This window comes from Pyrgilauda ruficollis, unplaced genomic scaffold, assembly GCF_017590135.1.
Source record: "Pyrgilauda ruficollis isolate IOZ18807 unplaced genomic scaffold, ASM1759013v1 scaffold36, whole genome shotgun sequence".
NCBI classification, from domain to species: domain Eukaryota; kingdom Metazoa; phylum Chordata; class Aves; order Passeriformes; family Passeridae; genus Pyrgilauda; species Pyrgilauda ruficollis.
In genome coordinates, this window is record NW_024525045.1 from 2,781,582 (window position 1) to 2,808,713 (window position 27,132).

The following is a 27,132-nucleotide window of genomic DNA, read 5'->3' on the forward strand; positions in this document are numbered from 1 at the left end:
CCGGGCACACCCGGGGCAGCGCCCGCGCCCCGCGCGGGGAGAGAGGGCGGCCCTGCCCGGGCCCCTGCCCTGGGGGCGGAGGGCCGCGGAAGCCTTTGCCTCCTCCCCCGGCCCTGGCAGCCACAGGAGTAGGCGGCGGTCGGAGTAGCGGCTCCGCGGCCCCAGCCCTGCCCCAGTCGCCGCTGCCGCCCAGAGATGCCGCCCGCCGTCCCGCTGCTGCTGCTGCCGCCTCTGCTGCTGCTGGCGGCCGCGCGTCCCGCCGCCCCCCCGCACAGGTACCGCGCTCCTCTGTCCCCGCTCCCGCGTCCCCTCCCCTCCCTTCGTCCCCCGCAGTCGCGTTCCCACCGTGCCTCCGTGGGGTGCGCGGGTGTTTCAGTGCCCGTGACTGCATCAAGGCAGGAACGTTTCCCACGGAACCCGGGACTTTGCGAGAGCAGCCCGGTGCCGGGTAGGCTGTAACCTCTCTAACATAACAGTACAATAGGGTGAGGCATCCCGGCGTCTAAAGCTCGGCAGGGCGTTCGCTCACCCTCGTGTCCTCAGCAGTAGCAATGGTTCCATACAGCTTTGCCAGGGTTTCTCGCGTGTCCGTGCAGCGTGTCCGGAGCCGGCACCAGCACCTGAGCTGAGCACTGAGCACAGCTGGGCCACAGGGCTCAGCACCAGGAGCGGGGCTCAGCACGGGGTGGGTTGTGCTATTGAGGTGCAAAAAAGTACTAGAGACTTACTTGATTAAAACATATGAATTCAAAGCATAGAAAGGAATGAGAAATAATTTTTATATCAGTGCTATTTTAACTACTATTATATGTACTATAAAAAGTCATTGCTAATGACTTCTTAATAATTAATTTTCTTTATATAATAATTATAATAGCAATTTACAATGATATATCACATTGGCACACCACTGCTCTTAGGAAGTAAAAAAGGAGGGAGAGATAACAGTCTGTGCTGACCTAGAATTAAGGCCTAAGTAGTTAATTTTTTCTACACCTAAGTTCACACGTTAAATAGCATATTCTATGTCAATAGTGATTTTATGTAAATGATTAAAAATATACAATGTTAGCAATGGCTTTAAATATTTAAGCTGTTGAGACAGTTTGTGCCTCTTATACAAAGAATAAATGAATTTTTTTTTTTCTATTATTCTCAGGCCTACATTTACATGTGGAGGAGTTGTATCTGGAGAGTCAGGGTTTATTGGGAGTGAAGGATTTCCTGGCGTCTACCCACCAAACAGCAAATGTACTTGGAAAATCACCGTAAGAATTTTTAATACCACAACATCAGTGCTCAAGACAATGAACAGCTATTTGTTGTTAAACAGTGTTTTATGTGGGGTAACATATGTGCAATAATGAACTCAGTAACTCAAAGTAGCTCAGCTATCTGGAGCTTTTTAGGGTTGATGTAATATGATAATAGTGGCTGAAACAGAACTGGCCTTTCCTCATATCAGAAGGAAATTTTCATTGACTTCCTTGATGCACCCCTAATTGTTTTAAATTAACCCACTTATAAGCAACCATCTCCCCTTCTGTCACTGTGGAAAGCAATAGTGAGTTCTGTCAAAGAAAAGATTTGAGGTGGTGAGTATGAAAAGCAAAATTTCTTGGCAAGAAATATAAAAAACGTTTCAATCAAACCCAAAAAAATTCAGGCAGGTTTGCTTGAAGTAGCAGTGTTCTGCAAGCCAGGACATCTGGAGTCTGTCATACAGCAGGCTGACAGCAGTAGGGAAGTGTTGTTACATTTATAAATGACTATGTGAAATGGAACCATGTGGTACAATTGATATTTTGATGCTGAAATGAGACTGTAGTGCAGAGATATCATATTCATGGACAACAGATTCCATGAAACAACTAGGACTAAATACTCCTGTTCTGGATGTCCTTATCCACAGACTCAGAGAAGTGGATGTGAGTGAATGATTACTCTTCCTCACATCTGCACAAATTAAACCCTCTGAAACTGCCCACCAAATTTCCTCTCTTTTTTAGACATGGTTCACCAAGAACTCTTCTGACATTTGGGCCTACAGAAAAAATAAGAAGGCATAATAAAATAAGTTAGTCTGTGTGTTGACAGGATCACTAAAGACAACTTCAGCTGAAAGACTGCATCACAGGCTAGGTGTTGGAGGAGAATAGGATGTCACAGGATAATTGTTTCCTGCTACTATAGAGATGCTGACGCAAAGCAGGAGGCATTGATCTGTTTACAATGTTCAGTTTAAAACAACTCTCGTACCAAATGAGTGATGTGCTTTTAATCATTTTATCTGAAAGAACCCAGTGAAGCTGCAGAGTTGCTTTCTGCACCTTTCTGTTGCATTGTTATTGGGGCCTAGTTAGAGGTTACCTTTGATCCCTGTCTGACCTCATCCAGAAGAGGATGTGAAACATGGTGCTTGCCCATAGAGTTGCTTCCTTGCTGTCGAGGGGCTGAGGTGACAGCAATCAGCATGGTCCACCTTGCAATCTGAAGAGCAGATGCAAATTGCATTTGGAATCATACACACATGCCTTAAATAAAAGGGAAAATCACACAAAATTAGTTTACCAGTATAACTCACAATTAGATGTTCAAAAGTTCAAAATTGAATCTGCAGGGAGATAATAATTTTGCTTATAACAGCATGAAATTTTTACCACTAAAAAACTAACAAATGGAGGCAGCACTAAAGAAGCAATTACTGAATCATGCCATGTATCTGCCCTTCATATATGGGAGGTAGAGGGAGAAGAGAACAAATTATTGTACTTAGAAAGTCCATACAGAGTGGTTTAATTGCAGACTTTATGTGGCTGTTGCTAACAAGATGCCAACATCCAAGTGAGCCTGGGCACGGTGAGAAGCATTTCTACAAAGCTGTAGCAGAGCTGTGTCTACACTTGAGCTTTCTTGACAAGGGGAGGAACTTGATGGCTTCTGTCATTTCATGATCACCCTGACTCCCAGTTTTCTGCTGTGCTGCCAGTTGACTGCCTCCTGCTTATCCTCTGTAGTTTGCCCAAAGCCAGAGAAGGGCTGCAAACTGAGTAGTCCAGGCTTGCTTGTGCCCTCAGCCCATTTAACCCCTGTTTTATTAAAAATGTTGACTAAGCCAAGCTGATTTCTTTTCCCCCATCAACTGTAGAATGCTCTGTGTCTTTTGGGTGTGCGGGAAGGGTGTAGGGAAGGCAAGGACTAATAAACCTGCAAGACTAAGCCTGTACTCTCTTTAAAAAGATCATGGTTTACCAAACTGTGGCAAAGCAGTACACTCAAGGGTCTGGTTAGCCTGAATTTATACAACAAAATCCTTTCACCAAATGTTACTGAGGCTCAGAATAGCTTGCAATAGCACCCAAGTAAGTAAGCAAGCCAGTTACACTGCCATGAAGAAATACTCTGTAGTTACTGTTAGTCTTCCACATTTAGCTTCTGGTCTTAGAAAGTGACTAAGAGACATTTGCCTGTCCGTTTTAGCCAAGGGCTGTGAACACCTTTCTGAAAACACTCTGCTAATACAGGATCTGACAAGTCTGCAAGACTGATAGAGACATAGATTCACTTTGTGTCTGGGTCACAAGAAGCGTGAAGCTCTTGTTTTCTCAACTACAGGATCTCATCAGCTGCACAAGAAATGCAGAAAGAAGGGCAGAATGAGAGCTAATTCATTCTTTGAAGGAAAACAGGCTTAGAAAACATTACAGGTAATACAGATAAAGCAATGTAGCATTCAGGTATCATCTGAAATCTTTCCAACTAGTTTGCTGAAGCTGGAAGAGTCTAACTCAATTATGGTTCTGTTATTTCAAGGGACTGGGACTTTTTCAGCTGGCTAAAGAAAACAGCTTCTCTATTCTAAGAGCTCTAAGAAGTGTTCAGCACATGCTTGTGGTTCTATTACAGCCTTGGCAGACTACCCAGCAGCTTTTCACTGGCTTTGCTAAGTCATTTGTACAGCTATTTCCTTTCCTATAGTGATGTATATATCTTTATCTGAAATATGTCATATACACTTACTTTTAATACTCTGTAATCCTTCTTGGCCATCACCTCACATAAATGTGTCACATAGTCTGAGAATCTGGACTGCTGTCCCATGTTTTTCTGGCAGACTGCTTAGTTCCCATAAAACTCCAACAACTTTATGTGCAACAATAACACTGAAAACTGTCAGAGTTATGTAAGGTTATGTTTTTATATGTTCAGGAGCTGCATTCCAGCAGGTTTACTGACAATAAGCAAAGTTTGAAAAATTTACTTATCAGGGCAGTTGAGAATCTGCCCTGAGGGAGCAGAATATTTTAAACAATTTTTTCTATGTTTTAAGCGTTCATTTTTCTATGTCTTTGTAAAATTGCCCTTCCAGTAGAAAACAGGTCTTTACACATTGGTTGTATTGCCAGAAAAGAAAAAGATGAACAGACTCTAGTGCCCTTGTCAGAGCAAGCTAATACAAATTTTTAAAATTGGAGATGGAGATAGAGAACAAGCAACTAGGCAGAAATCATGGTTCTTCCCAGGATGTAACTCCAAATAACTTCTATGTTCATTCTCAGTAGAGAGAAATAATACATTTGGCTTGCAGGTAGCTGATGTATTTTTCAATTCTGCTTGGGACTGCTAAGCATACAATCAGCATTTTTGTATTAAACATATATCAAAATATATTCAACCCAATACAGGTTTAAAAGTTAGTCAAAATATATTTGTGAAATCTGGCATTTAAGGGGTTTCCTCCCTTCAAAGTAAATACCATGTAATTTTGATGAAGAGGGCTTTGTATTCAGTCAGAACAACAGAAAAACAGCATCACTAATGGTATCTGAACTTTGATTAACATTATATGAAATATCTGCAATGAATGATAACCAAAAACAATCTCAAGACCTTATTTTGAGATGTGTTGTATACGTGGAATAATCATCCCCTTTTGAAAAGCTTAGTAATCTACACAGATTATTTTAGGGAATTATGCTCTATAAAAACTCCCTCTAAAAATTTATTTAGCCTTCCATAGGAGTAAGGCATCCTTTGCATTAGTTCAGCATCACAATTTTTGAACCTAAAGAAGTTCTTAGAGTTAAAATAAGGGAAGCAGAGAGTGAGTATGGGTCAGGTGCCTTCTTTGTGACTAGGAAAGGCAGACGATGAAGTGCCTCTGTTGTTGAAAAATACCAGCTGGATGGATAAAACAAAAATAAGGCACACCCTGCAGAGGAAGCATCACATCATTTTTCCTTTGACTCCTCCCTCTTTTTTTTTCCCTTTTCTTTTAAGAGCTGAATCCCTTCCAGTTCTTCCTCTGAGGTATCCCATCTTACTGCATCAGGCTCAGATGTGGCTCAAAGTAAACAATACTGAGTCATGCTGGCCTTTGCTTGCTCCCCCGTGTTTCTCATGGAACAATATTTTAAATGTCCTGGGACAATCATTGGCAGATTTTAGCACATTAGTTCTCAACATTTAAAGAAGTGAAATGGTAAAAATCAAAGAAAAGTACAGTTATGCAAAGATGCCTGTATTTAGCACAAGATTTCTTGGGAGTAGCTGCAAAGTGGAACAGCTGCTGCCAGAATGTGGAACCACCATTCTCTGCACTTCTAATTGTCATCTACTCAGACCACAAAATTTGAACTGATTTTAACATACTGGAACAAATTTGTTATTTTTGTGAATGATAAATATTTTAATAAGCGAGTCTATTTTTAAAATAACAGTAATAGCAGTAAGTAGTGACTGTAACTAAAGGCCTGCCACATTTCTCTAAATTACCTCCCCAAATTCAGCTAAACCTGAGCAAGGATTATTCTGACAACTAAAACCTGCAGCAGGCTCCAAGTTAAACGTTCATGACCACGTGGCTGAGTTTTTCCTACACATTTTTTTACAGACTGTCATGAACGGAAGTCAGTATCTCTATGGGGAACAGTCTTGACCAAGTTCAAATAGACTAAACTGACAGAAGCAGAGATTAAAAGCTGCAACGAAATGTATAGTATAGTATAGTATAGTACAGTATAGCCAGTGGTGGAGAGAGGAGAAGGAAGCAGAACACTGCACAGAATGACTGATATCATGAACCAGAAAACCTAAGACTTGAGTGAATGAATGGCTGACTACAGTTTGGGGTTTGGCAGCTTTGCCAGCGTCCTCTCCCTCCTGAGCAGGGCTCTGTCCCATGTCCTGTTTCCCTCGGTCCCCCTGTGGCGGCAGGAGAGTGGCATGTCCAGGGGCAGGGGTGAGTGCCTTGGGGCTGGTGTGAGTAGAGCAGTGCTGGGTCAATGCACTCCTGGAACAAAGCTGTCAGTGAGCACCATCAGCACTACTGAGCACTAACCACTTAGCTGAATCTGAATGCAATTCTACAAGGACAGCAAAGATTTTTTTACCCCAGAACCAGCCACCTCTCACATTTCCACTTCCTTCTTCAAACTCTGGGAGAGAGCAGGTATATTCAAAGAAGCAATTCAGGCTGAGAAAATAGGGAAACATCTCATAAGCATTGATAAAACTGTTTAATCTAATATGCTAGAGCAACTTCTGCTCAGCTTTCAAAAACAGGGGAAGGAAAAGGGGAAATATCTTAAAGATGGGCAAGCTTTAGCCAAAGCTGCAAGACACTGTTGTGGAATATGTTGGACAAACTTAACTGTAGGCATCATAATTTATTTTAAAACACAATAACCTTTAAAGGTCACCCCATTTGCATCCTGTCATACCTGTTGTCCAAACTTATGAAAATGACTGCTCCACCCCAAAAGAGCATATGCTATTTTACATACATACTTCTGGAAAAAAGGCTTGTCATCTAACTGCCTAAATTTGACTTTATCTAACTAATTTTACTGTCAACATTTCTGAATTGACTTGTCCAGTCACACAGACTTTTGTAGTACAACTGTAAATATTATTCAGATCTTCTGGCAGGAATACCAAATTCATTTTAGCTCATTTTATGTTAAAATGACCAAGCCTTAATGCTCCTTAGTGATTCAGACCAGAAGACAAGTGAATGCAATAAGAGATTTAGATATGAAAGCAGTGATTCAAGGAATAAATTCAAGATTAGGTGAGTTGTGGTTTTGTAGTAGTAGCAGTGATCTGTATCAGCACAGGGACCCTGAATGCATTTTTGAGAACTTTGAACTTAAAAGGAAAATTCTCTGAAACCAGCAGCAGGAACTGCAGTGGAGCTGGTCAGGAAATGTGCACATGGACCCTGGGCAGCTGAGAACAGCTCAAGCAGAAGTCTGTCCTGCTGCAGGATCAGTATCAGCCCTGGACATAAAAGCAGCCACATGAAAGAGTAACCTGAATACAGCTGCAGCACATTTTTCAGTACATCCAGAGCTGCTGCCTCTATCAGTATTTTCTGTGGGTTAAAGCAGTCACTTCCATTTATTGCACTTCCATCTATAATTGACAAGCAATTTTTAACTGTTGAGACTCAATGTTAAAACAGTTTGACAATTTCATATAGGAACAGTTTAGTTTCAGTTTATTTCAAACCAGTGTTTTAAAATGAGTCACTGTTAAGGAATGAAAAAAATTCATGAACTCTTAAATAACGTGGCTTAAATATGAACTTAATGCAGATATATTAAGTGTATGTTTAAAGCAGAAAATTATAGTAGTGTCTCAGTAAAGCAGAACAGCTGCAATTATTTTAATAGCTAACCACTCTACCATGATATGGATTGAATGCAGATAATTACACTTGCCTGTCTAGGGTCTCCCTATACTTTAAAATATTGTTTCCCTTCTTCAGCTCTGTTACACAGCATTAGGTGCTTTATTAGAATAGTTTTCACTTCTCAGTATGCTGATTTTTCTCTTAAAAGTTTGTAACTGTATCCCTGGAAATGTTCTCCTCCTTGTAAACTATTATGTTGTCTTAATTTGCATCCTTCTCTGTACTCCTGTCTCTTTTGCAATGTCCACAGATGCAGACGTAACAAGATTTGCCCTATGTTTCCTCAGATGTTTCAGAAAATAAAACTCTCTTCTATATTGAGGACACCCACTAGTGGTTCTTTTGAATTCTCTGTTTATAATTTTATATTGTCTTTCCAAATATAATTCTTTCACTGCATCCACTCCAGTAACTAAATGTTAGGGTTGTACAGTGTTAGCCATAAAGTTTCCAATTTTATTTATAAATGTAAGATATATGTCAGTAAATTAAAAAACCCTTTCAAACTATGAAACTTGGTAACATAAATCAGAAAGAGAGGCCATTTCATTTGTTTAAAATTCTAAATTGCTTGTTCCATATTTTTTTCATATTAATCTCATCCTCCTCACCTTGCTTGGTGACAGGGAGCTGCATGGCTGATTCCACACTTTCAACAGAAAATAAGAGAAACACACCAAGCTGAACTGGTTTATAATTAACTGCATGAGCCTGACTAGCAGGTACCCTCGATCAGAAATAAGATGATTGCAAGAGATGACCAGAGCTTTGTATTAAGGGTGGGTCCAAGTTACTTTAAAAACTGCTGTGCCTGGAATATAGTTGACAAAAAGAGCTCATCTGACAGGAGGTGAAGGGTATGAAAACACCTCCACCTCCAAAACAGTGGGATCTGATAGATATGTGGTCACACTTCCAGATGCATGTCTCCCTCCTTCCCTCTCTCTGCAGGTCCCAGAGGGGAAAGTGGTGGTTCTTTCTTTCCGGTATCTGGACCTGGAAAGCGACAATCTGTGCCGCTATGACTTTGTGGATATATACAGCGGCCATGCCAATGGACAGCGCATCGGCAGGTTCTGTGGCACTGTGAAGCCAGGTGCCCTGGTATCCAGCAGCAATAAGATGTTGGTGCAGATGACTTCAGATGCTAATACTGCTGGGAGTGGATTCATTGCGAAGTTTTCTGCAGCAGAACCACATGAAAGAGGTAATTAACCATTATGTATGTGCTGAAGATAAATATAACTCAGCTCTATCCAGAGCCACATTAATGCTTAACAAGATGTGGTGCCAGAGATATTAAGGATTGTGCTATTCAACATATTTATTAAGTGTAACTGGTTAGCCATCTTAGTTTATCAAGTAGTAAAGAGAAAAGCTGACAAGTCTAAGAGTAGTGGAAGAACTGTACCTAGTAGTAAAGTGGTAATAGCTAGTCATTGAAAGGGCAAATGAAATTCAGTATAGATAAATGTTGCATATAAGGGGAAAACATCCTAACACAAAGTTTTGGAACTCACTGTTTTGGACTCACTGTTTTGGAATGAGATCTTAGGTTTAAAGTAGATAATTTATGAAAACAGTAGTTGAGCATCAATTCAGTGCTTAATAGGTATCAAAAAAGAAACCGAAAATTAATAATTTTTAGAAAAGAAAATAAAGACCAAACAATAACAACAAAACCCACGCCATTATAAATCCATAATGCATGTACATCTTGACTAAAGTGTGCCTTTCTGATGTTCCCATCTGAGAACTGAATATGATGAAATTATCGGAAGGAATCAGAGACAAGTATGATAGAGTTAAAAGAACATCACATACACAAAGATCAACTGCACTGCATGAACTTCTTCATGATGGAAAAGAGAAAGTCAAAGGCACTGTAGGAGAGGGCTTTGAAGTCATGACTGGTGTGGAGGAAGGGACCGAGGACCTCAGTACATCTCTTTCAATATAAAGACAGATGAGCAAGCGGCTGCAAAGGAAAGGAGAGGGTGATTTTTCTCTGTGGCCTGTGAAGCAGTAGAACCCTGTACCAGGGGACATTGTGGATTGTCTGTTTCTCCCCTGAATTAAAAACACTTACACAAACATATCAAAGCAAAATTCATCAGGTATTACTAAATATAAAGGCATTGCCTGGTACTTGGGAAGAGTATGGACAGTGAGGTCACAGGGAGGTGGCATTGCCCTAGTTAGTGACTCTTTTTCAAGGCTTTTGCTATTGGTATGATACCAGACCAGACGGGTTGTTGGGCAGAGGCAGTGCAGGTGATGAGTAATTTATCAGGCTTTCCAGTTGCAACCTTGTATTGAATGATACATTAAATAACTGTGACCAGATACAGTTAATTTAATGAGAAGGTTCATAGTAATATTGTAAATAAGGATTACACACCTGATGGAGTTTTCAGTTTGGAGCTGCGGGCAGGAGATAGGGAAGCAAAAGACCCCTCTCCATCAAGAACACTCCACAGGCTGCAGTTCCTTTGGGAGTGCCTGTCGGCCCCACCATCGCTGCCCGTGGGCTGCAGGGATGGCTCCTCCAGTACCTGCGGCTTCTCCCCCTCCTCCAGTGTTTGCAGGAACGCTTCTCCGTCTTTGTTTTGCTGCCGTTTATTAGCCGTGTTTTCCCAGAGGTGCCCCAGCTGGGGCGGAGGGCTCGGCCGTGCCTGCGGTGGGGCTGTGGCGGAGGCCCCCGAGCCGCCTGCCGCGCCTCAGCGGCGCTCAGGGCCCGCGCTGTGCTGCTTTGCAGGGGACCAGTACTGCGGGGGACGGCTGGAGAAGCCCTCGGGCTCCTTCCACACGCCCAACTGGCCAGAGCGGGACTACCCCGCGGGAGTCACCTGTTCTTGGCACATCGTGGCCCCGAAGAACCAGGTAAGGCGCTGCCGTGGCCCTGCTGGCGCAGCTCAGCTTCCAGCGCTCGCAGGGAGCCACACCTGAGAGCAGGGGCTGCCCGGGCTGGCCCGGGACACTGCGGTGGCACCCGGCCGGCGCAGCGAGCACGGGCACGGCCGCGCTCCGGCCGTCTGCCTTCTGCTCCCCCATCGCCCCGGTGACTCCTGTGCTTCCTCAGCAGGGCCACGCACGGGTACGCCCCGAAATGAAACCCGTTTAAGCATCTGTGACTGCTGAGGCTTTTAAGCCAAGGAGGGTTTAAACATTATTTTCTTAATTAAAGAAATGCCATGCAAATGAAGTCAGGGCATGTGATCATCTCAGCACCAAACGTGATGATGACCAATGCTGCATTTAAGTCTAACAATGTTTGAGCATTTTTGGTGTTGCTGCAGTTTACTATTGAGGCACCCAGGTGGAGCTGATTGAATTTAATAAAAGCAGTTTGTTCTATTTCGTATTTTGAAGGCTCCATCACATAACATGCTTGCTTAATTAGCCAGATGCCATGTGAGCATATGTTACCACTTCATTAGGAGCTGAGGAGATGTGACTGCAGACTGAGAGGGCTCTTGTGCCACGCATGGCAAACACAAGTGTGTTCCCTACACTGCAGGGCAAGTCTCAATCCTAGCTGCACATTTTTTGGTTGCTGCTGAGCCATCTGCTGTGTACCTTAGCAGGAGGTCTACAATTATTGAATGTTTTGGTTGACAAGCATGTTTGGTAGGTTGCTTTTCTTGCCACATTCAGCTTTTAAAATTCATTTACATATAAAGATGATTTTCCTCTTCATCTTCCGCTCATGACTAATCCTTGAAATAAAAAAAGCTGCCCCAGATAAATATATTCTTCTGATCTTTCCTACTTTTGCATTTACCAAGACAGTTCCTCCCTTGAACTGAAGCAGTATGTCAGCTTAGTCTTTCCTGTATTCCTTTTTAATGTACATTCCTTGTTCGCTAGATACAGGCCATTTAACAATCCTATAGATAGGCAGTGATTTTTAAACTGCAGATTACTTTGGTTCTTTCCAAATGTCTCTAGATAAGCCTAAGAACTTTTCCTAAGCTCATAGAGAAGATTTGAGAAAGGCTATATCAGCATAAAAATAAGGGCATTATATCCTGAGCCTTTTGATGATTTTATTCCATACATCTACCTGTTTCCAAATATATATTATTCATGTACTGCAACAGTGGTTGTTTGCATGGAAAAAAGGCAGAATTTTGACAGTGCCATTTTCCATTAATTAGTGAATAAGCATCTCTCTTCAAGTGCACAGAAAAAGCTCCCCAGTCTTCCATTTACCAGAATTTAGGTGTTGGTGTTTCTATTTCCCTTTCATAAGCATGTGATCAATAAAACAAGGCACTCTTGTTTTGTTGCTTCAAATACAAACCAATAATTACTTAATTTATTACACAAGATGAAGGAGCTTCTCCTGATCATGAAGAGCTTCTATTCTACTATGAAATACTTATTCGTGCAAAGTGCACTTATTGAACAATAGTGAAGTAGATATTATGGCCTGCTGTTTTGCCTGCTATGGAAAAATTTAGCATTTCTATTCCCAGTTGCATTACTTTATTGTGATCTTTTTTCATCACAAGCATGTTATTCAGATGGGTATTCCATTTAAAGTGCATTTTTTCATCATGATACTGAGGGTTTGAAACAAGCCTGTTAGTCATCTCTGAAATCACGTCCCCCAAGGTTACTCATACTTGATGGGAAACAAAATTAACAAAATTATTCCTTAAATATCTTAATAGTGCAAAACTATATCCAAGACATCAGGTGATAACAGGCTATCATTACTTTGAATGTAGAACATGATAACTTATGCTATGTAAGTAATCAAGTAAAGTACATGCCATATACAAATTACTTCTTTTTCTCTGTACAATCTTAGAAGATTTAATACCATCGTTCTTTGAGTCAGATCTTTATAAAGGTTGATCTACAATCAGCATAAATCAGTCGTGTCATTCAAGCTCTATTTGTGCTATTTATGGGAAGATGATTTAAATACTGTTGTGCTTCATCTAAAGAGGCAACCTAAATGCATATATTACCTCTGTTTCCATGCAGCAGTTAGGTTGTGTTTCCCTTCCTTGCCACACGAGTGACAGAGTCATTCTGCAGGACTTCATTTCAGATTAGTAGATTACATTTCTGTTTTCTTGTACATTGGGTTTTTTTTTTTTTTCCTGAAGTAGAAAACTCCAAACCTAAAAGTCACTGGAGATAATAGCATAAGTACTGCAAAAACCAATATGATACTAGTTCACATTTGTACTTGTAAAGCCTCAACAATTATGAAAATCTGACATAGAGACACTATTCCTTTCAGTACTTACTTTCTCTTGGGTTTAGTTTTACTATTTGCTAATTTTCTTTCTATCAACATTTTAATTTCTAATGTTTTTAATTCTGCATCAAGTATACACAGCATTGGCAACCACAGTGATTTAGGCCCTGCTGTTAATGAAGTCAGTGAAATGCCTCGTATCAACTTTGCCTTTGCATTTTCTTTAGCATATCTTGAAAGATGCAATGATATTAAAAGTTCCTTTTCTGTTGCTTACACTTGCTGTAGTTATTTTAAGAGCCTTGTAACACCTAACACCTACTAACAACTTTATCAGAAGTTACTTGCATACATTTGAGAAGAAAATGTCTTACAGAATGTTAGAGTCGTATGCTGAACTATTAGTTGGAGAGGTCATGTGGATTAAAATACTTTACAATTAAGTGGATTAAGGAATTTTCCTTTATTGAAAGAAAAATTAAATAGTACTTCATATGAAGATGTCACTTACTACAATAAGTATTAATAAATTCTGCATGTCAAAACCTAAATGACTTATTTCCATTTTCCCTTTAGCTAATAGAGTTAAAATTTGAGAAGTTTGATGTGGAGAGAGACAACTACTGCAGATATGACTACGTTGCAGTGTTCAATGGTGGGGAAATCAATGATGCTAAAAGAATTGGGAAGTACTGTGGAGACAGTCCACCAGCGTAAGTAACTTCCTTTAGTTGGGAACTTCACTACCACTGTGTGTCATTTTGCTAACAATTCTGTCCAAGGCTTCTAAAAGATTTTAATTTTTAAATTAAATGCAGTGTTTTGTACCTCCAACTGAACACGTAGAAATTGCTCAGTCCCTCTCTAGGTTTCCTCTATTTTCTCTCTCTCCGTGACTAACCCTGGCTCCAGCCCATGCTCTCTGCTGTCCCACAAGCCTCATCAGAACACTGTGTAACAACACCAGTGCTGGTCCCAATGCTACTGATATTGGTGTGGCACCACTAGTAATGGTGGCTGAACACTAACATTTATGTGTATGTTTTGATTATAGATACTGAAGGACAAGGATCCAGCTGAGCTCTCTAGCCCCTTGGCTCATTCCTCACTTTATCTGACTCATCTTCCTCTCAGCCCTTTTTAAAAAGACAGGATACACAGACTGGGTCAGATTTTTCAGATTTGGCCTTGTAGTCCTGGTGCTCAGGAAGCAGAACAAAGCTCTTGGCAGCTGATAATCAGTGCCCTCCTATGTCCACAGGCTGTGTCAATACTGCAGGAAGGAAAGTCTAATCTGGGCAACCACCCTGGCAGCTGCAAATCCAGAGAATTCCAGTTCATCAGTCCCTTACTTTTGGCAATGTCAGACCTGGCCATCAGAGTAAACTGATTTCTGATAATCTGCCAAAAAAAGGGGAAACAATGACAAGTTTTTACTTCAAAAACCTCGTTAAGGATTTCAAAGAAGTCCTGGGTAATTGATATCCAATCATTGACAAAAAGTGAGCCCACCAAAGTAATAACCCAAAACATTTTATTTTTGCTGGGTTTGTTGAAGAATTGCACAATCCAGTACTTCATGAATTTTCACAGTCCTTCCAATTGTGCAATATCTTTTTCACTACACAAAACCAAATTTTAAAACACGCCATTTACTGACTTCCCCTGTGTACTGAGGAGTTTTTCAACGTATTTTCCCACTTTCCTAATCTGACCCCTTCCGTTTCATGTAAGTGTAGCTTGCAATGAAGTCACTGGGAAGAATTTAACAATATTGACATAAACTTCAGGAATCAAGAGTTTTAAGTGATTAATGGAAACCTCAAAACACCTGTGTGTGACATGCCAGCAAAGAATCACATATTTTTCAGTATTAGTCTGGAGTGTTGTTTTTTTTTTTAAAGAATGTTATTAATACTTTTTGGCTTTGACATGTGAAAGAATGGAAATATTTTATTTTGGTTTTCTATTTCAGGCCTATTCTGTCTGAGAAAAATGAGTTGCTCGTTCAGTTTTTATCTGATTTGAGCTTAACAGCTGACGGTTTTATTGGCCATTATAAATTTAGACCAAAAAAGTTACCCACAACTACAGCTCTGCCTACAACCACAACAGTCCCTGCTATCTCAAGTAAGTCTTACTGGCTCTATTTCATTTCCTATAAAATCAATTATTCCAGGACAAGGAGAGAGTTACAGGAATACAAAATAGAAATTATTTTAAAAATTCAAGTTTTACAGCTTGTTAGTATTTTAAATGTTGAAGGAATTAATTAAAATTAATATCCTCAAGGGAGTACTGGAATATACTCAAGGGAGAATGCACTTAACATTATTAAAGGAAATTTATCCAGGTAAGAGTTCAAAAGTAACAAAAGAGTGTAAAAGTAACTTATTCCACCTGAGAGAATTTTCCTGTCTATTCTCAATTTTGGACAGTTAACTAGCACATTCCTTAGAGAAATGGAGAAACTAATTTCTGTTGAATAAAAATTTCTGAATATTTTGGGAAATAGTTTTATTTAAAGGAAATATTTCTTCTATACAAGTTGATATGTAAAAATCTTACTGTATTTTTCTTCATATAGTTTTTAAGATCAAGCAAAATTCGTATGGAAGCCAACTGAGTCCTCTTCAGGTTCTGTCAAGACCCTGTCAATATGACACTCTCCTAGAATAATTTTTATTTGAAAATATTTAGTGATTTGAACTTACAGAGAAATATGTCTCACTAAAACTAAGTCTCCTTTTGTATTTAACACTAGACTGCATATATGAAAGATCAGAGCTGGATTTCTCTGAAGGTGTTGCCAAAAACACCTCATTACTAAGATATTGAAGGGATAAATTCTTAGAATTTCTGTAACCTGAATGTGAGGCATTTCAGATACAATTATAGCAGAAAACCAAATTATTTATGATGTTTTTGCAAGACATAACCTGATTTGTACTTAAAACACATCACAAATCAGGGCAGCAATGGCTTGTCAGCAGGAAACCAAGAAGCTGCAGCGCTTTAATCCTGCTAATGAAGGTATTCAAAATAGGTGAAAGTAAACATTAAAAAAATGAAATCATAGTGACCTGTAAATCATTCTGATGTGACTCTAACAATAAATAATTCAGCTCTTCTTCACTCTAAAGTACTTGTTAGCGACGTTGTTGGTTGAAACACTTGGTCTCAAGTAACCCAGGCTGTCAGTAACCCTGTTCAGGGTTTTGCACAGGCAAGAGAGGTGAAATTTACCAATTAACTCCAAATCAATTTTCTTGACAGCATCAATGTTAGAAAATAAAAACATGCAGATTCATCTGAGAAAGGACAACAGAAGCAAAGTGTTCAAAAGACTTGTCAGGCAGACGGAAATAACAAGTCCTTTCAAGGTGTGATCAGTTTTGCACAGTGTAGGCATTTCTGATCTTCAAAACAAACCAAAGCAAACCAAACCTCCGCAGTTCAGTTACATTTCTGAGCAACCATTTGTATTCAGAAGTGTCCAGTTCAAAGAGACTCATCCTATTATCTTGCAAATCAGATCTGTTTAAACTTGCATAGAACTCCAGGCATGAATAAAATATTAAACTTTAGTAGGCTCTTTCAAGAACTACGTCAGTCTTTATGTAACATACAAATATTAGTACTTGCAGAAATAAATAAATGCTATAAATATATTTGTAAAAGTAATGAAGATTAATCCAATACCTGTGCTGAGGTATTTGACTTCCTTATATCATTGGATAAAGTCATGCATTTTCCTGTCAGTGTGCCTACATGTCAAGTGGTAGGCAACTAAACTTTTATTTCAGTTCTTCTCCAGTTCATGTTTTGCTAAAGTACCTTACAAACAATAGACAGCCTCTGCTGGCAAGTCATACCAAAGTTGGTCACCAACCAAAATTTATTAAACTGAAAAAAAAAAAAGAAAGAAAAAAGTGCCCTAAAAGGACCAAACAAGGCTATTTTGTAATGCATAATATCAGTTTTAAATTTAGAAAAGTAAGAGTACCTCAAATTTTTGGCAGCTACCATGCTGGCATGCAGCTGGGACTGATCTACCTGCTGGATTTCCTAACCTCCTACTATGGACACTAACTTGAAAGACTCAAGGATCATTAAATTCTAAATTTTTGGTGTGCTGTGAAATAGCACACCAAAAATAAGAAGCATTTGCCAGACCTGTACCACTGACATAGTAACTTGTTCTTTAAAATGCTTTTCCTTGTGGGAGGCATTTAACTTTCTAAAGACTCAAATACCAAGAAGACTGGAGAAAAAAAAGGAACAAACCAGCCCAAAATAAATTGAAAACTATGAAGCCTAACCTTTAAACTTTGGATTTGAAAGGAAACAATGAGCGATGCAGATCTTCTAACAGTCATAGCCATTGCATTAAAGGCAAAGTAATTTTATTATAATTTAGTTCATCCTTAGAAACTTGGAAAATTGTTCAGTTAAAGAGAAGTACAAGAATAAAAGTATAAAGTACTGACTGAAAGTTAGTGATAAGTTATTTTTCAAAAATATAGGCTGAATAAAACTTTTGCAAAATGCTCCATTCTGAAGTAAAAAACTACAAAGATACTTGTCATAACTAATTTAATTTTTCTTGGAAATTAAGGTTATGTAGGGATTTGTGGTTTGTTTTTTTTTTTTTAATCTGTCAGTGTCACCTCCATGTTTCCAATACCTATGTCACTAATTCCAAACAAATTTGAAAAGAACATAAAAACCTTAAAGTACTGCATCCCAAGATGTACATGGAATGATGTACAGAGACTATGAACATCTGCCCAAGTAAGAAAAAGATGCCAAGTGTATTCAGTTATTTATAAACAAAGCATTCAATTTCAGAAAGGAAATGTCAATCCCTAATGTTAAATCCATATTTCAAACATTGTGTTTCAAACTGTCATGAAGAAAAACTGTGCAACACTACCTGACATGAAGATGTGTGAAAAATTTGGGAAAAAAGGGTCAGGAATTTGAACTCTGATCCTTTCATCACAGTGCAGTAATTTCCAATAAAAGGCCACCCCCTCGCTGCGAAGTGTTACAGTAACATCGTGTTGTGGTACTCCAGGTGTTCTGCTAGGGTGCATGGCAACAGCAGTGACAGACTTCAGATGCCACACAACTCTTGAGTAACATGCCATTCTCTCAGGCTGCTAGAACAGACACAGCTGAGACACCTGAAAAGAAAATGACTGTAGGTGACAGCAGAGAAAAGGAATATTGTTACTGTGATGCTCATCCCCTGAAATGCCAGGTCTAGTTCATGCATACATCAGGATTATTCCTCTTTCTTCTTTTTTTTTGAACACAGTGCTATTCATTTGTATCAAATGATTAATTTCAATTTCAATTTCCTTTTTACTCTTCAAAAAGCTTTGAAACCTACAGTTGCCCTGTGCCAGCAGAAGTGTAAAAGGAGTGGAACTCTGGAAAGCAATTATTGTTCAAGCAACTTTGGTAAGGAAACAAAGTTTCTTTTTAATTATCCATTCTCTACTGTGTTTTTAGATGCAAGGAAATTTTCCCAGATGTAGTTCTGGGTTTCCATTAATATACAGGCTAATATTTTTACACAAACTTATGTATGTATCTGATATTAGTACCTGTGTTTCACTCAATACATTCTTGGAGATATTCTGAAATAGGCACTGCACAGATATCTGAGACAAACATACCTTCTCAATCCGAGAAGCAAATGACAATGTAAGACAACCCCAGGATGCATTGATTCAGTTGCTGTATTGTCATCTCCATTTTCTGTAACCAGCCAATACATGTTATGCTGCACCTGCTGACTGTTCCACAATACAGTGTATAGACTTCCAAAAAGCTTTGAAAAGAAATTAGAAGGGATAGAAGCTTCCAAGCACTGCTGTCTGTACACAGACATAAATCAATCAGGAAAAACGGTGTCTGCTGTGTATTAGCATGGCACTGGCACTGCTGATCTATTCAGTTATGTGTCAGGGTATTTCCCCATATTAATACTGCAATCTTTTTTTAATCCCCTATAACATGCCTGGCAATTTGATGGGAAAACTCCCTGCCACCACCCTTTTTTCATTTTAAGCTGACTCTTTTCTTACTGCACTGCTAATCCCATGAGATTTGAGGAGATCTGAGGGACCTGAGGGCAGCTTTTCCTGATGGTGCCCGAGCAGCAGGGGAGGCTGTGGCTGTACCCTGAGGCAGGGTGGACTCGGGGAGCCCCTCCCAGCCCTGACCACCGGCCCCTTCCAACCTGCAGCCCCCACAGGCTGGTCCAACACAAAAGAAACAGGTAGGGAAAAAACCCAATCCATAAATGGTCTCCTCTTACTGACCACACCTCAGCTCTTGTGGCTCATGGTAAATGATACTACATAAAGCCTGGTTTTTCCCTCTAGCATTACAATAATAAATCACATTCTTCTTTTCCATCTTCTGTCAAATACTTGACATTTTTCAGTCTTTTCTGTGACACGAGTGAGAGTAAAAATTCTTTATATGCTACTGTGAATGGAAGCATATCTTAAGGTAGGAATAGGAAGTCTGTTGTTCATAGAATATTATTTACTTGAAGTTTATTTGTAGAATTTATGATTTTAGAAAATAACAACTATTTCTCCTTCATCATGCATTTCATTTTATTGTCCCTAGAATTATAGCTGCAATACCCAGCACTTTAACATCCACAGTTCTCTCTTGATTGAGTTGGAACAGTCTATTTAATTAAAAGCTCTGCATTAGAGGAAGATAATGTAAAAATTTACAAAATCCCAAAATGTGGATTATGAAGTTTTGTAAAATAAATCTGGCTGTACCTACTTGGTAATCGAGGATCAAATTTATCCTAGGGTAGAATATCTGATGTAAAAAGATGACCTGAGAAGAAACCAAATTGTTAATACCAATTACCATTTCCTTTGGATAAATAAAGTTGGCTTACCAGTTAATTTAGTCATCCTAGGGAAAATAAAGTATCTTGATTTTACTACTGAGAGGTCCTTGGGAGATATGTTGGTAAATAGAGATCTGTAACTACATTCAGCTGAAATAAGAAAGTTTGTATCAGGCCTCAGGCAGATCAAAATCTAGTTCTTAGGGCATTAGCTATTCCCTGCTACTCATCTGGGAGTGTCAGAGAACTGGGAATTCAGATTTTGGCTAGAAGAGTTTCAATTCAACTTCTCCACAATTTGAAAATAACTCATTAAAAGTAGTATCAAATTGAACAGTTTAACTGAAATCAGAGAACTGGGCTTGCAGGAGACTGACACATTGTAGAATAATTTCATATTTGGTGCCACCAAAATTTGACATTAGTGAGTTAGTTATTAGCAGTGATACTCATATTTTTAATTGTGTTCCCAGTACTGTTTGTTTCCTTATTAAGCACTAATATACTTAATAAGTTTTTATGATGCCTCAAAATTTATGTATAAAAATAATAAAAATGTACCAAATATATCAAATGTCTTTTCTTCCTAGTAATAACTGGAACTGTAATCACAACAGTAACACGGGCTGGCAGTCTGCATGCAACAATATCCATCATTAATGTATATAAGGAGGGAAATTTAGCAATCCAACAAGCTGGCAAGAATATGAGTGCCAAGATTCTTGTTGTGTGTAAGCAGTGTCCTCTCATCAGGAGAGGTAAGTACACAGTAATAACTGCTTTGTGTATTTATAAAAGATAACAGTTATGAAAACTACTATTTGAAATATGGCAACAAAAATCAATAAAATTACCATTTTTTTTATAATCAGCAGTTAGTATTAAAATAAATTTAAAATAACCAGTAATCCAGGGGTTTATTGCATTTTTCTGTTTTACTGCAAAAGGATTAGGCTCATGTAGATCACAGGAGTTTGAAAAACTTTTTTCTTTAAAAGCCACGTGATGCAAGATAAAATCTGATTTTCAGCTTCATCTCTCAGATGAAGTTGAAATAGATTTTGTGTTTACATGTATGTATTTTGGAGCTAGTTTTATATACAGTTGTTTATAAGAGAAAGACAACAGCCTGCTAAACCTAGAAGATCGTATTTCTCACAGGAAATGGCAGAAATCAAGTTCCACTGTTGTGTAGCTCCTGAATGTATTTACAGCTTCACAGAAATACTCATAGTATTAAGGCCACTTTATATCTGCAGACAGCCAGTACTGCTAAAAGGTACCTTAAATAATTATTATACAGAGACCAACCAACATAAATTCCAGTTAATTTTGGTAAAGGTGTTAAAAGAAATATTGAGAACATTTTTTATTGAAGTAACTAAGTAAAAATAAAACTGTTTTTAGCTTTGCTCATAAGTAAACAGGTAGAACATGAGAACATAAACAGAGTCATAGCAGGAAACAGTCAATTTAATAAGCATCAAAAAACCCCTGATATCATTCCAGATACTACCAGTGCTTCAGCATATTAACTCAAAGTGGGCAGTAACAAAGTGAACAATTATGATGAGAAATTAGGTTTTGCCTTTAGTTATCTGAAAATTACACATAATAATTATTATTATGTGTATAATAGACATAATAATGTCCTTGGTGAAGCAAACTGTCTCCTTTTCTGCAGACTTCTGGCTCCAAACAACACACTTCTGTTTCTCATCTTAAATCTCAGTGAATTATTTAAGAGCCATTACATAATATCTGAACTTTTCTGTTTCTATTCCTGTGATACCATTCCTTCCAGCCCAAGACCTTGCAAATCCCCAGCCCTTCTGAGGCATAAAAATACACAGATCCAATTGAATTGTCCAAAGCCAGGTCTTGCCACTCATTGAGTCCACCTTGCCTGAATGCTTCTGTATGTATCTAGAAAATATTTACATCTCTGCTGAGGGAAAGGGAATGAAAATATTTAAGAGCATTATTCCTTAAGGGCATTAACCTACAAGCTGAAAAATGTGAAAATATTCAAAATTTATGAGACATATTCTACCCTGGGTGACAGTGGTTAGGTTATCCAGTGTTGATGGGCACTTCTAGTGCCTCTCATATTCCACAGTCTACGTTTAAAGACTATCCCCTATATATTTAATTATGTAGTAGACACTTAGCTGTGTATCTGCTTGATTTTTACATAACTCTAGTTTGTGTTGTAACAAGCACGGCCAAGATGGGTAAGGGAGTAAATGTTGCAGGTAGGAAGGAAAAAATGTTGGAAGGCATTGGTAACAAACAGTGAAATGAACAGAAACCACAGGTAAAGAACTATACTTACCAAATGATGTCCCAGATTTCTGTCATGTAATCTCATTCTCTCCTTTCTAGGTTTAAACTACATCATCATGGGCCAGGTAGAAGAAGACGGTAGAGGCAAAGTCTTTCCCAACAGCTTTGTCATGAGTTTTAAGACTAAGAACTCAAAGATCCTAAATGCCTTGAAAAACAAAACATGTCAAAATTGAACTCTGCAGCTGTGTTCTATCATCTGTCTTGAAAAATCATTTTAACTTAGCATAAGTCATGGAAATACAACTGACTGCCAACAGTATGACCACGCTGACCCTTCCTTCCCTCCTGTCCACATAAGCACACCTGGCACAAAGTGAAATCCATTTCATGTACAAGATGAGAACAGACCCTCCTAAGGCTGAAAGCCGAAGATTTGCAGCACAGCCATCTGATCTCAAACATACAAATTCCAATTACTTGGAAGATGTTAATTTATAACTGTCCAATTTTTTAAGGAGTTTTGTACGTAAAATAAGAATTCTAAGTGCAATATTTATAGCAACTCAGTTCAACTTAGCTTTTTCTTTAAAGCTGTTTTATTACATGGATTTCTGCATTATCAGTGCTTAATAAAATATTTTAAGATTAAATCATCCAGCAACTAGTTATTAATTGTTTATAAAGTGGGGCAGCTAAATATAGAAACCGTTTTTTGATCATTTACATGCTTTTGATGGTTTGGGCCTTGCACATTGTAACTGACACTACCCTTCCTTGCTGATTAAGGGTCTGATTTTCCTTACACGGAAGTCAGTGAATCATTGATCAGAACAGGAGCTCTTCAAAGAATTAGACAGCTGTAAAACAGCACCACACTTTTTTTCCATTGATGACTATCTACTTAGTAAATGTCACTGTTAAGTTCTGTAAGGTGCTGAGGTAGAGGAAGGTTTAGGGGTGGTAAGGTGCAAATAGAATCTAAGATCCCTTTAAGCATTTGTTTTCCTTGTATATAAATACCAGACCAGAGTTCTTTGGATAATCTGTGACCATGGGCAGGAAACTAATGCAATAAACAGTCCCTACTGGAAGTACCCATTGCTTATTCCAGCAGGGGAATGCAGGTTGCCATTCCCTTCACTGATGGATTCTCACACGTAATGCAGCTCTCGGCAGCACAACAGCCTCTCTTCCAAAGACTTTATGGGTAGCTGGGCTGGGGACAAAAGGATCAGAGGGGGGCACAGAGGTACAGAGAGGCTCTGCTGGCAGCTGACATCCAACAACTCAATGCTGCAGCCACACTTCAAAGATTGCATTGCCCGACTGACCAAACCAAACAGCATTTCTCTGTGGAACCAACAGAAACATTTGTTTGCAAAGCAGATGTAGTTTTGTAATTTTAAAACTTTTAAATTGGAATTTTAATTTTCCAGCATTAATTCCTGTGCAGACTAGGGGATTTTATGCACAGCGCTCTGCATTTCTTGGCAGCAGCCTGGGGAAAAGCAATGTGGAAATCATGCTCGGAGCTGTCTTGACTACAACAATCTATTTTTATTTATGATGACATGCCCATCTGTCACGCAGGTTTTTTCAGTGAGGCAAGAAAGGACTGGCAGCTTACTCATCATCTGCCAAATGGAAGGTAGGGAGAGCTCCTGCCTGCTCTTCTCAATGCTCCCTTTATACCAGTTCCTTTCCCAAATCAATGCACTGGTAGTGGTAGGCCTGAAACAGGGAACAGAGGAACATGGAGCAGTGCCAGTTTTCTCAAGTAAAAGTTGGTTACAAAATACAGGTAACAACTGTTACAAGTTTTTAAACCCACTTTGTAGTGACTGTAAACTTAAAAAATTTGAAATACAACTTGCAACCAAACAGAATCAAAATTATCTAATCACGATTTCTGAAATCTTCTGAAAGTAAGCTGACTTTCAATGATCAGTGATTTTGACCTTCCTGCTCCAAATGCATGCATAAAAATTTTCATTTCCATTTTTCATTTATCAAGGCAAAGTTAGCTCCAAGACAAAACTGACATTAATATGAAAGGGAAGAAAAAACCTTTTCCAGTTTTCTAAAAAACTCTTAGTCCTTTCATGACTTGCAGAAAACTTTGCACAAGGAAACTGAGTCCTACAGCCAAGTAAACCCCAGTTTTCCCAAATTTTTTTACATGTAAAATTTTGTTTCTGTGCCTGTCTAGAACTATTCTGTGAGTGTGCATAAGGGAGACCTTGGAACAGCCTGTATTAAACCGTCAAATGAGAAAGCAACAGCATATTTACACATGTGAACTAGAAAAATCTAAATTATGAGAAAAAATTAAGTACAGAGCACTTGGTACTGATTAGTATCCACAAAGCGTGGAAGAGCACAGCAGCTTTCAAATAAAACAGAGATGTATAATGTGATATAACTGAGGTATGGCAGAGAACAAACTTTTTTCTACCTCTCTCATTCTGCAGGTTTCTATTTCAGTGACAAGTAAAAACTCCTGAACTCCCAATCCAAAACCCCCGAGAGCCTTGAAGTGCAACAGTTCTTCCTAAGGCCATCTACACTGCAGCAGAACACAGCACCAAAGACACTGACCAAGCTAGCTCTGATGGGCTCTGCTCAATGCACAAAAAGCACTCGGAAATAGCTCCATTAGCTCCTTCATTCACTGTCAACACCCGCAGGTTCCCAGAACTAACCATCCCAGGGCCAAAGAGCTGATGGTGCATCTAGGATCCAACCCAGCTGGTCTGGAACCAGCACCACTTCATGGCACTGCATGAAGCCATTTCACTGAACCAAACAGGATGGGTCCAGAAGGAAAAAGGCAGTAACACATTAATACCAGCTACCTTCCTTAAAGCTATTACCTCAACATGACAAAAAAAAATACTTTCAGTGTGGTAACTGATATAATGTCTTTGCAATATGACAAATATTAATACAACTGTATTTTTCAAAGAGCTTTTATTTGCTTCCTTTCTTGAATATACATAACATACACAGCACATAGTTTTTATGTTGGTGCATTATTCAAACATGAGATCTCAGTTCAAATACAAAACTCAGAGATCCTCTTTGCTTTGAACCAGGAGGTTAACTTCCTATTCCCAGGAACAGCCAACATAGATCAGTATCCCTCTATACTCTAACACTTCTGAAAGCAGAGTATTAAAACCTAGCTCAGAAATACATAATTTCATAGTATGGAAAATATATTACCTTTACTTTTACAAGAAAGAGTTTTATAAGAATTCCTTCAAAAAAGTAAACATTCATGTAAGCCCCAACTCTGTCAATCTCCCAAAATCAACTGTAGTCAAAGACCACAATGGCTACCTGCGCCTTCTGGACACACAACCATTTCAGAAGAGCACCATCATAACAGTAAAACTGTCAATCAATACTTTAGCTGTCATAAATATATTTTAATTTGTAATTAAAAATACAGGAATCTCACATTTCTCAGTTACAGTTTGTCAGCTTGAATTATATATAAGCATATAAAGCCATATAGGACTCTCTAGCACAGAAAATCCACAAAGCCCTTACTGTCCATTGTAAGCAAAGTCAGATAACCTATTTTCAGAAAACACATTATACCTGACATAAAAAAAAAAGGTCTAGCTTGGCAACAATTCTGGTAAAAAAACAGGGAAAAATAAAACGAAATTTAAAAGTAGGATATGTAAAACGTGTGCCAAGCAGACCCTTCTAAAGTACATCTCTCCAATGACAAGACTCAATGACCTCACAGAAAAAAGAGTAGAACGGTGTACAGGAATTGTTCAGCACTGCAAACAATAGCACTCATGTGCTTCACCTCATTTTCATGAAATCACAGGTTTTAGTAATTCACATAATTTATCTAGATTTTTAAAACCCAAGATACTAAACATTAAATGTTCACAGATTGATTTTTAAATTCTGTTCCCAATCCTAACATATGTATTAAAATATACTATTGAGGCACTGCTGAAAAATCCAAGCAGGGTTTGATTGTCTTATAACCATATAACATATAACATAACCATAAACATTCAAGAAATGGTTGGTCTATTCTGTGTTCAAAATGTCAGTGTTCCCACAAATGTGAAAAGTCTTGATGATTTGCTTTTCTGTATTCTAGAAACGTTAGTTTACAGTCAGTGTTATCATACAAAACTAGAACTGCCTCTTTCAGAGCCATACAGTCTTCACTTGCACTGTAACCTACAGTCATACATCATTTCCAACCGTGCTGGAAATTTTCTATTATTCTTTATCTGACTTTTCTATTAAAAATAAACAGGCTGGATTTTCATTTTAAAAAGCCTATCTTCTCCCACAACTTGAAAAACAAGTATCAAAAAAGAACAAACGGCAAAAATAGAAGAAACACGTTGTGCTAGTTATGAAGCTCTAACACCTGACAGCCACAGACAGTCTGAGGAACATTTAAAAAACTCCTATATACAAATTTTATACACAACACCAAGATTAAGAGGTTAAGAAAATTAGTGTATCTGTTTTTGCATTCATTTTGACCATTTGGGCACTGAGCTGCAACTCACGCAAATGCATTTTCAAATGTATTTTTGTGCAATAATCTTGCCTATATGATCTGGCAACAGAATTAGGTCAACACTTTCTCCTACGGGTATTTAAAAGCACACACCTTTTGTTTCAAAGTTAGGTCTTAGTTTCGTGGATAAAACATAGCATACTTGGAAGTTCGAAAGCCAAGCAGGTCTCTCATTTCGTTCCGGAATTTCGACAAGTCCTGCCGCAGCTCATTGAGGTTTTCCACAGTGGCCTGATCCGTACTCTGCATCTTCTGTCTCATGGAAGTCAGGTAACGGTGGACTAAGCAACACATCACCTTTTGGTAATTCTCATCTCTCTTCTGTTTCAGATTTCTCCATTCCTTTAAACAAATATAACATATTTACTATGGAAGTGATTTTTGAGCCCTAAAGCCTGTATACAATTCTACAGAGAAGAAACATGAACAAAATAACAAAGTTATTTTTAAAATACATCCTGATGTACACA

At 38.7% G+C, this 27,132-nt stretch overlaps 2 protein-coding genes across 5 annotated transcripts in view; one reads left to right on the forward strand and one right to left on the reverse strand.

Moving 5' to 3' along the window:
- The first annotated feature begins 10 nt into the window (after window positions 1-10).
- PCOLCE2 (procollagen C-endopeptidase enhancer 2) lies at window positions 11-22,739 on the forward strand. The gene is made up of 9 exons (XM_041475767.1): window positions 11-275; window positions 1,160-1,268; window positions 8,648-8,903; window positions 10,455-10,579; window positions 13,491-13,627; window positions 14,890-15,044; window positions 18,300-18,383; window positions 20,397-20,564; window positions 22,192-22,739. The coding sequence occupies exons 1-9, from the start codon at window positions 196-198 to the stop codon at window positions 22,326-22,328; spliced, it is 1,251 nt and encodes a 416-aa protein (XP_041331701.1). The 5' UTR covers window positions 11-195; the 3' UTR covers window positions 22,329-22,739.
- The window catches only part of TRPC1 (transient receptor potential cation channel subfamily C member 1), a 24,892-nt gene continuing 16,172 nt past the window's right edge, over window positions 18,413-27,132 (reverse strand). The window contains exons 13-16 of one of the 4 annotated variants that reach the window (XM_041475765.1): window positions 26,756-27,004; window positions 23,723-23,826; window positions 22,142-22,300; window positions 18,413-19,790 (exon numbers count right to left, since the gene is read on the reverse strand). In XM_041475765.1, coding sequence (XP_041331699.1) covers window positions 26,777-27,004 — 228 coding nt within the window. In that variant the 3' untranslated portion in view covers window positions 18,413-19,790; window positions 22,142-22,300; window positions 23,723-23,826; window positions 26,756-26,776. Of the gene's footprint in view, window positions 19,791-21,162; window positions 21,755-22,141; window positions 22,301-23,722; window positions 23,827-25,050; window positions 27,005-27,132 lie in introns of those variants that run through there. The other 3 variants (XM_041475766.1, XM_041475764.1, XM_041475763.1) reach the window with 3 other exon arrangements.

Coding starts and splice junctions, on each gene's coding strand:
- PCOLCE2 (XM_041475767.1), top strand. CDS start 196: ATGCCGCCCGCCGTCCCGCTGCTGCTGCTGCCGCCTCTGCTGCTGCTG. Junction 10,580..13,490: donor TCGTGGCCCCGAAGAACCAG/GTAAGGCGCTGC, acceptor TTTTCCCTTTAG/CTAATAGAGTTAAAATTTGA. Junction 18,384..20,396: donor TTATTGTTCAAGCAACTTTG/GTAAGGAAACAA, acceptor TTTTCTTCCTAG/TAATAACTGGAACTGTAATC.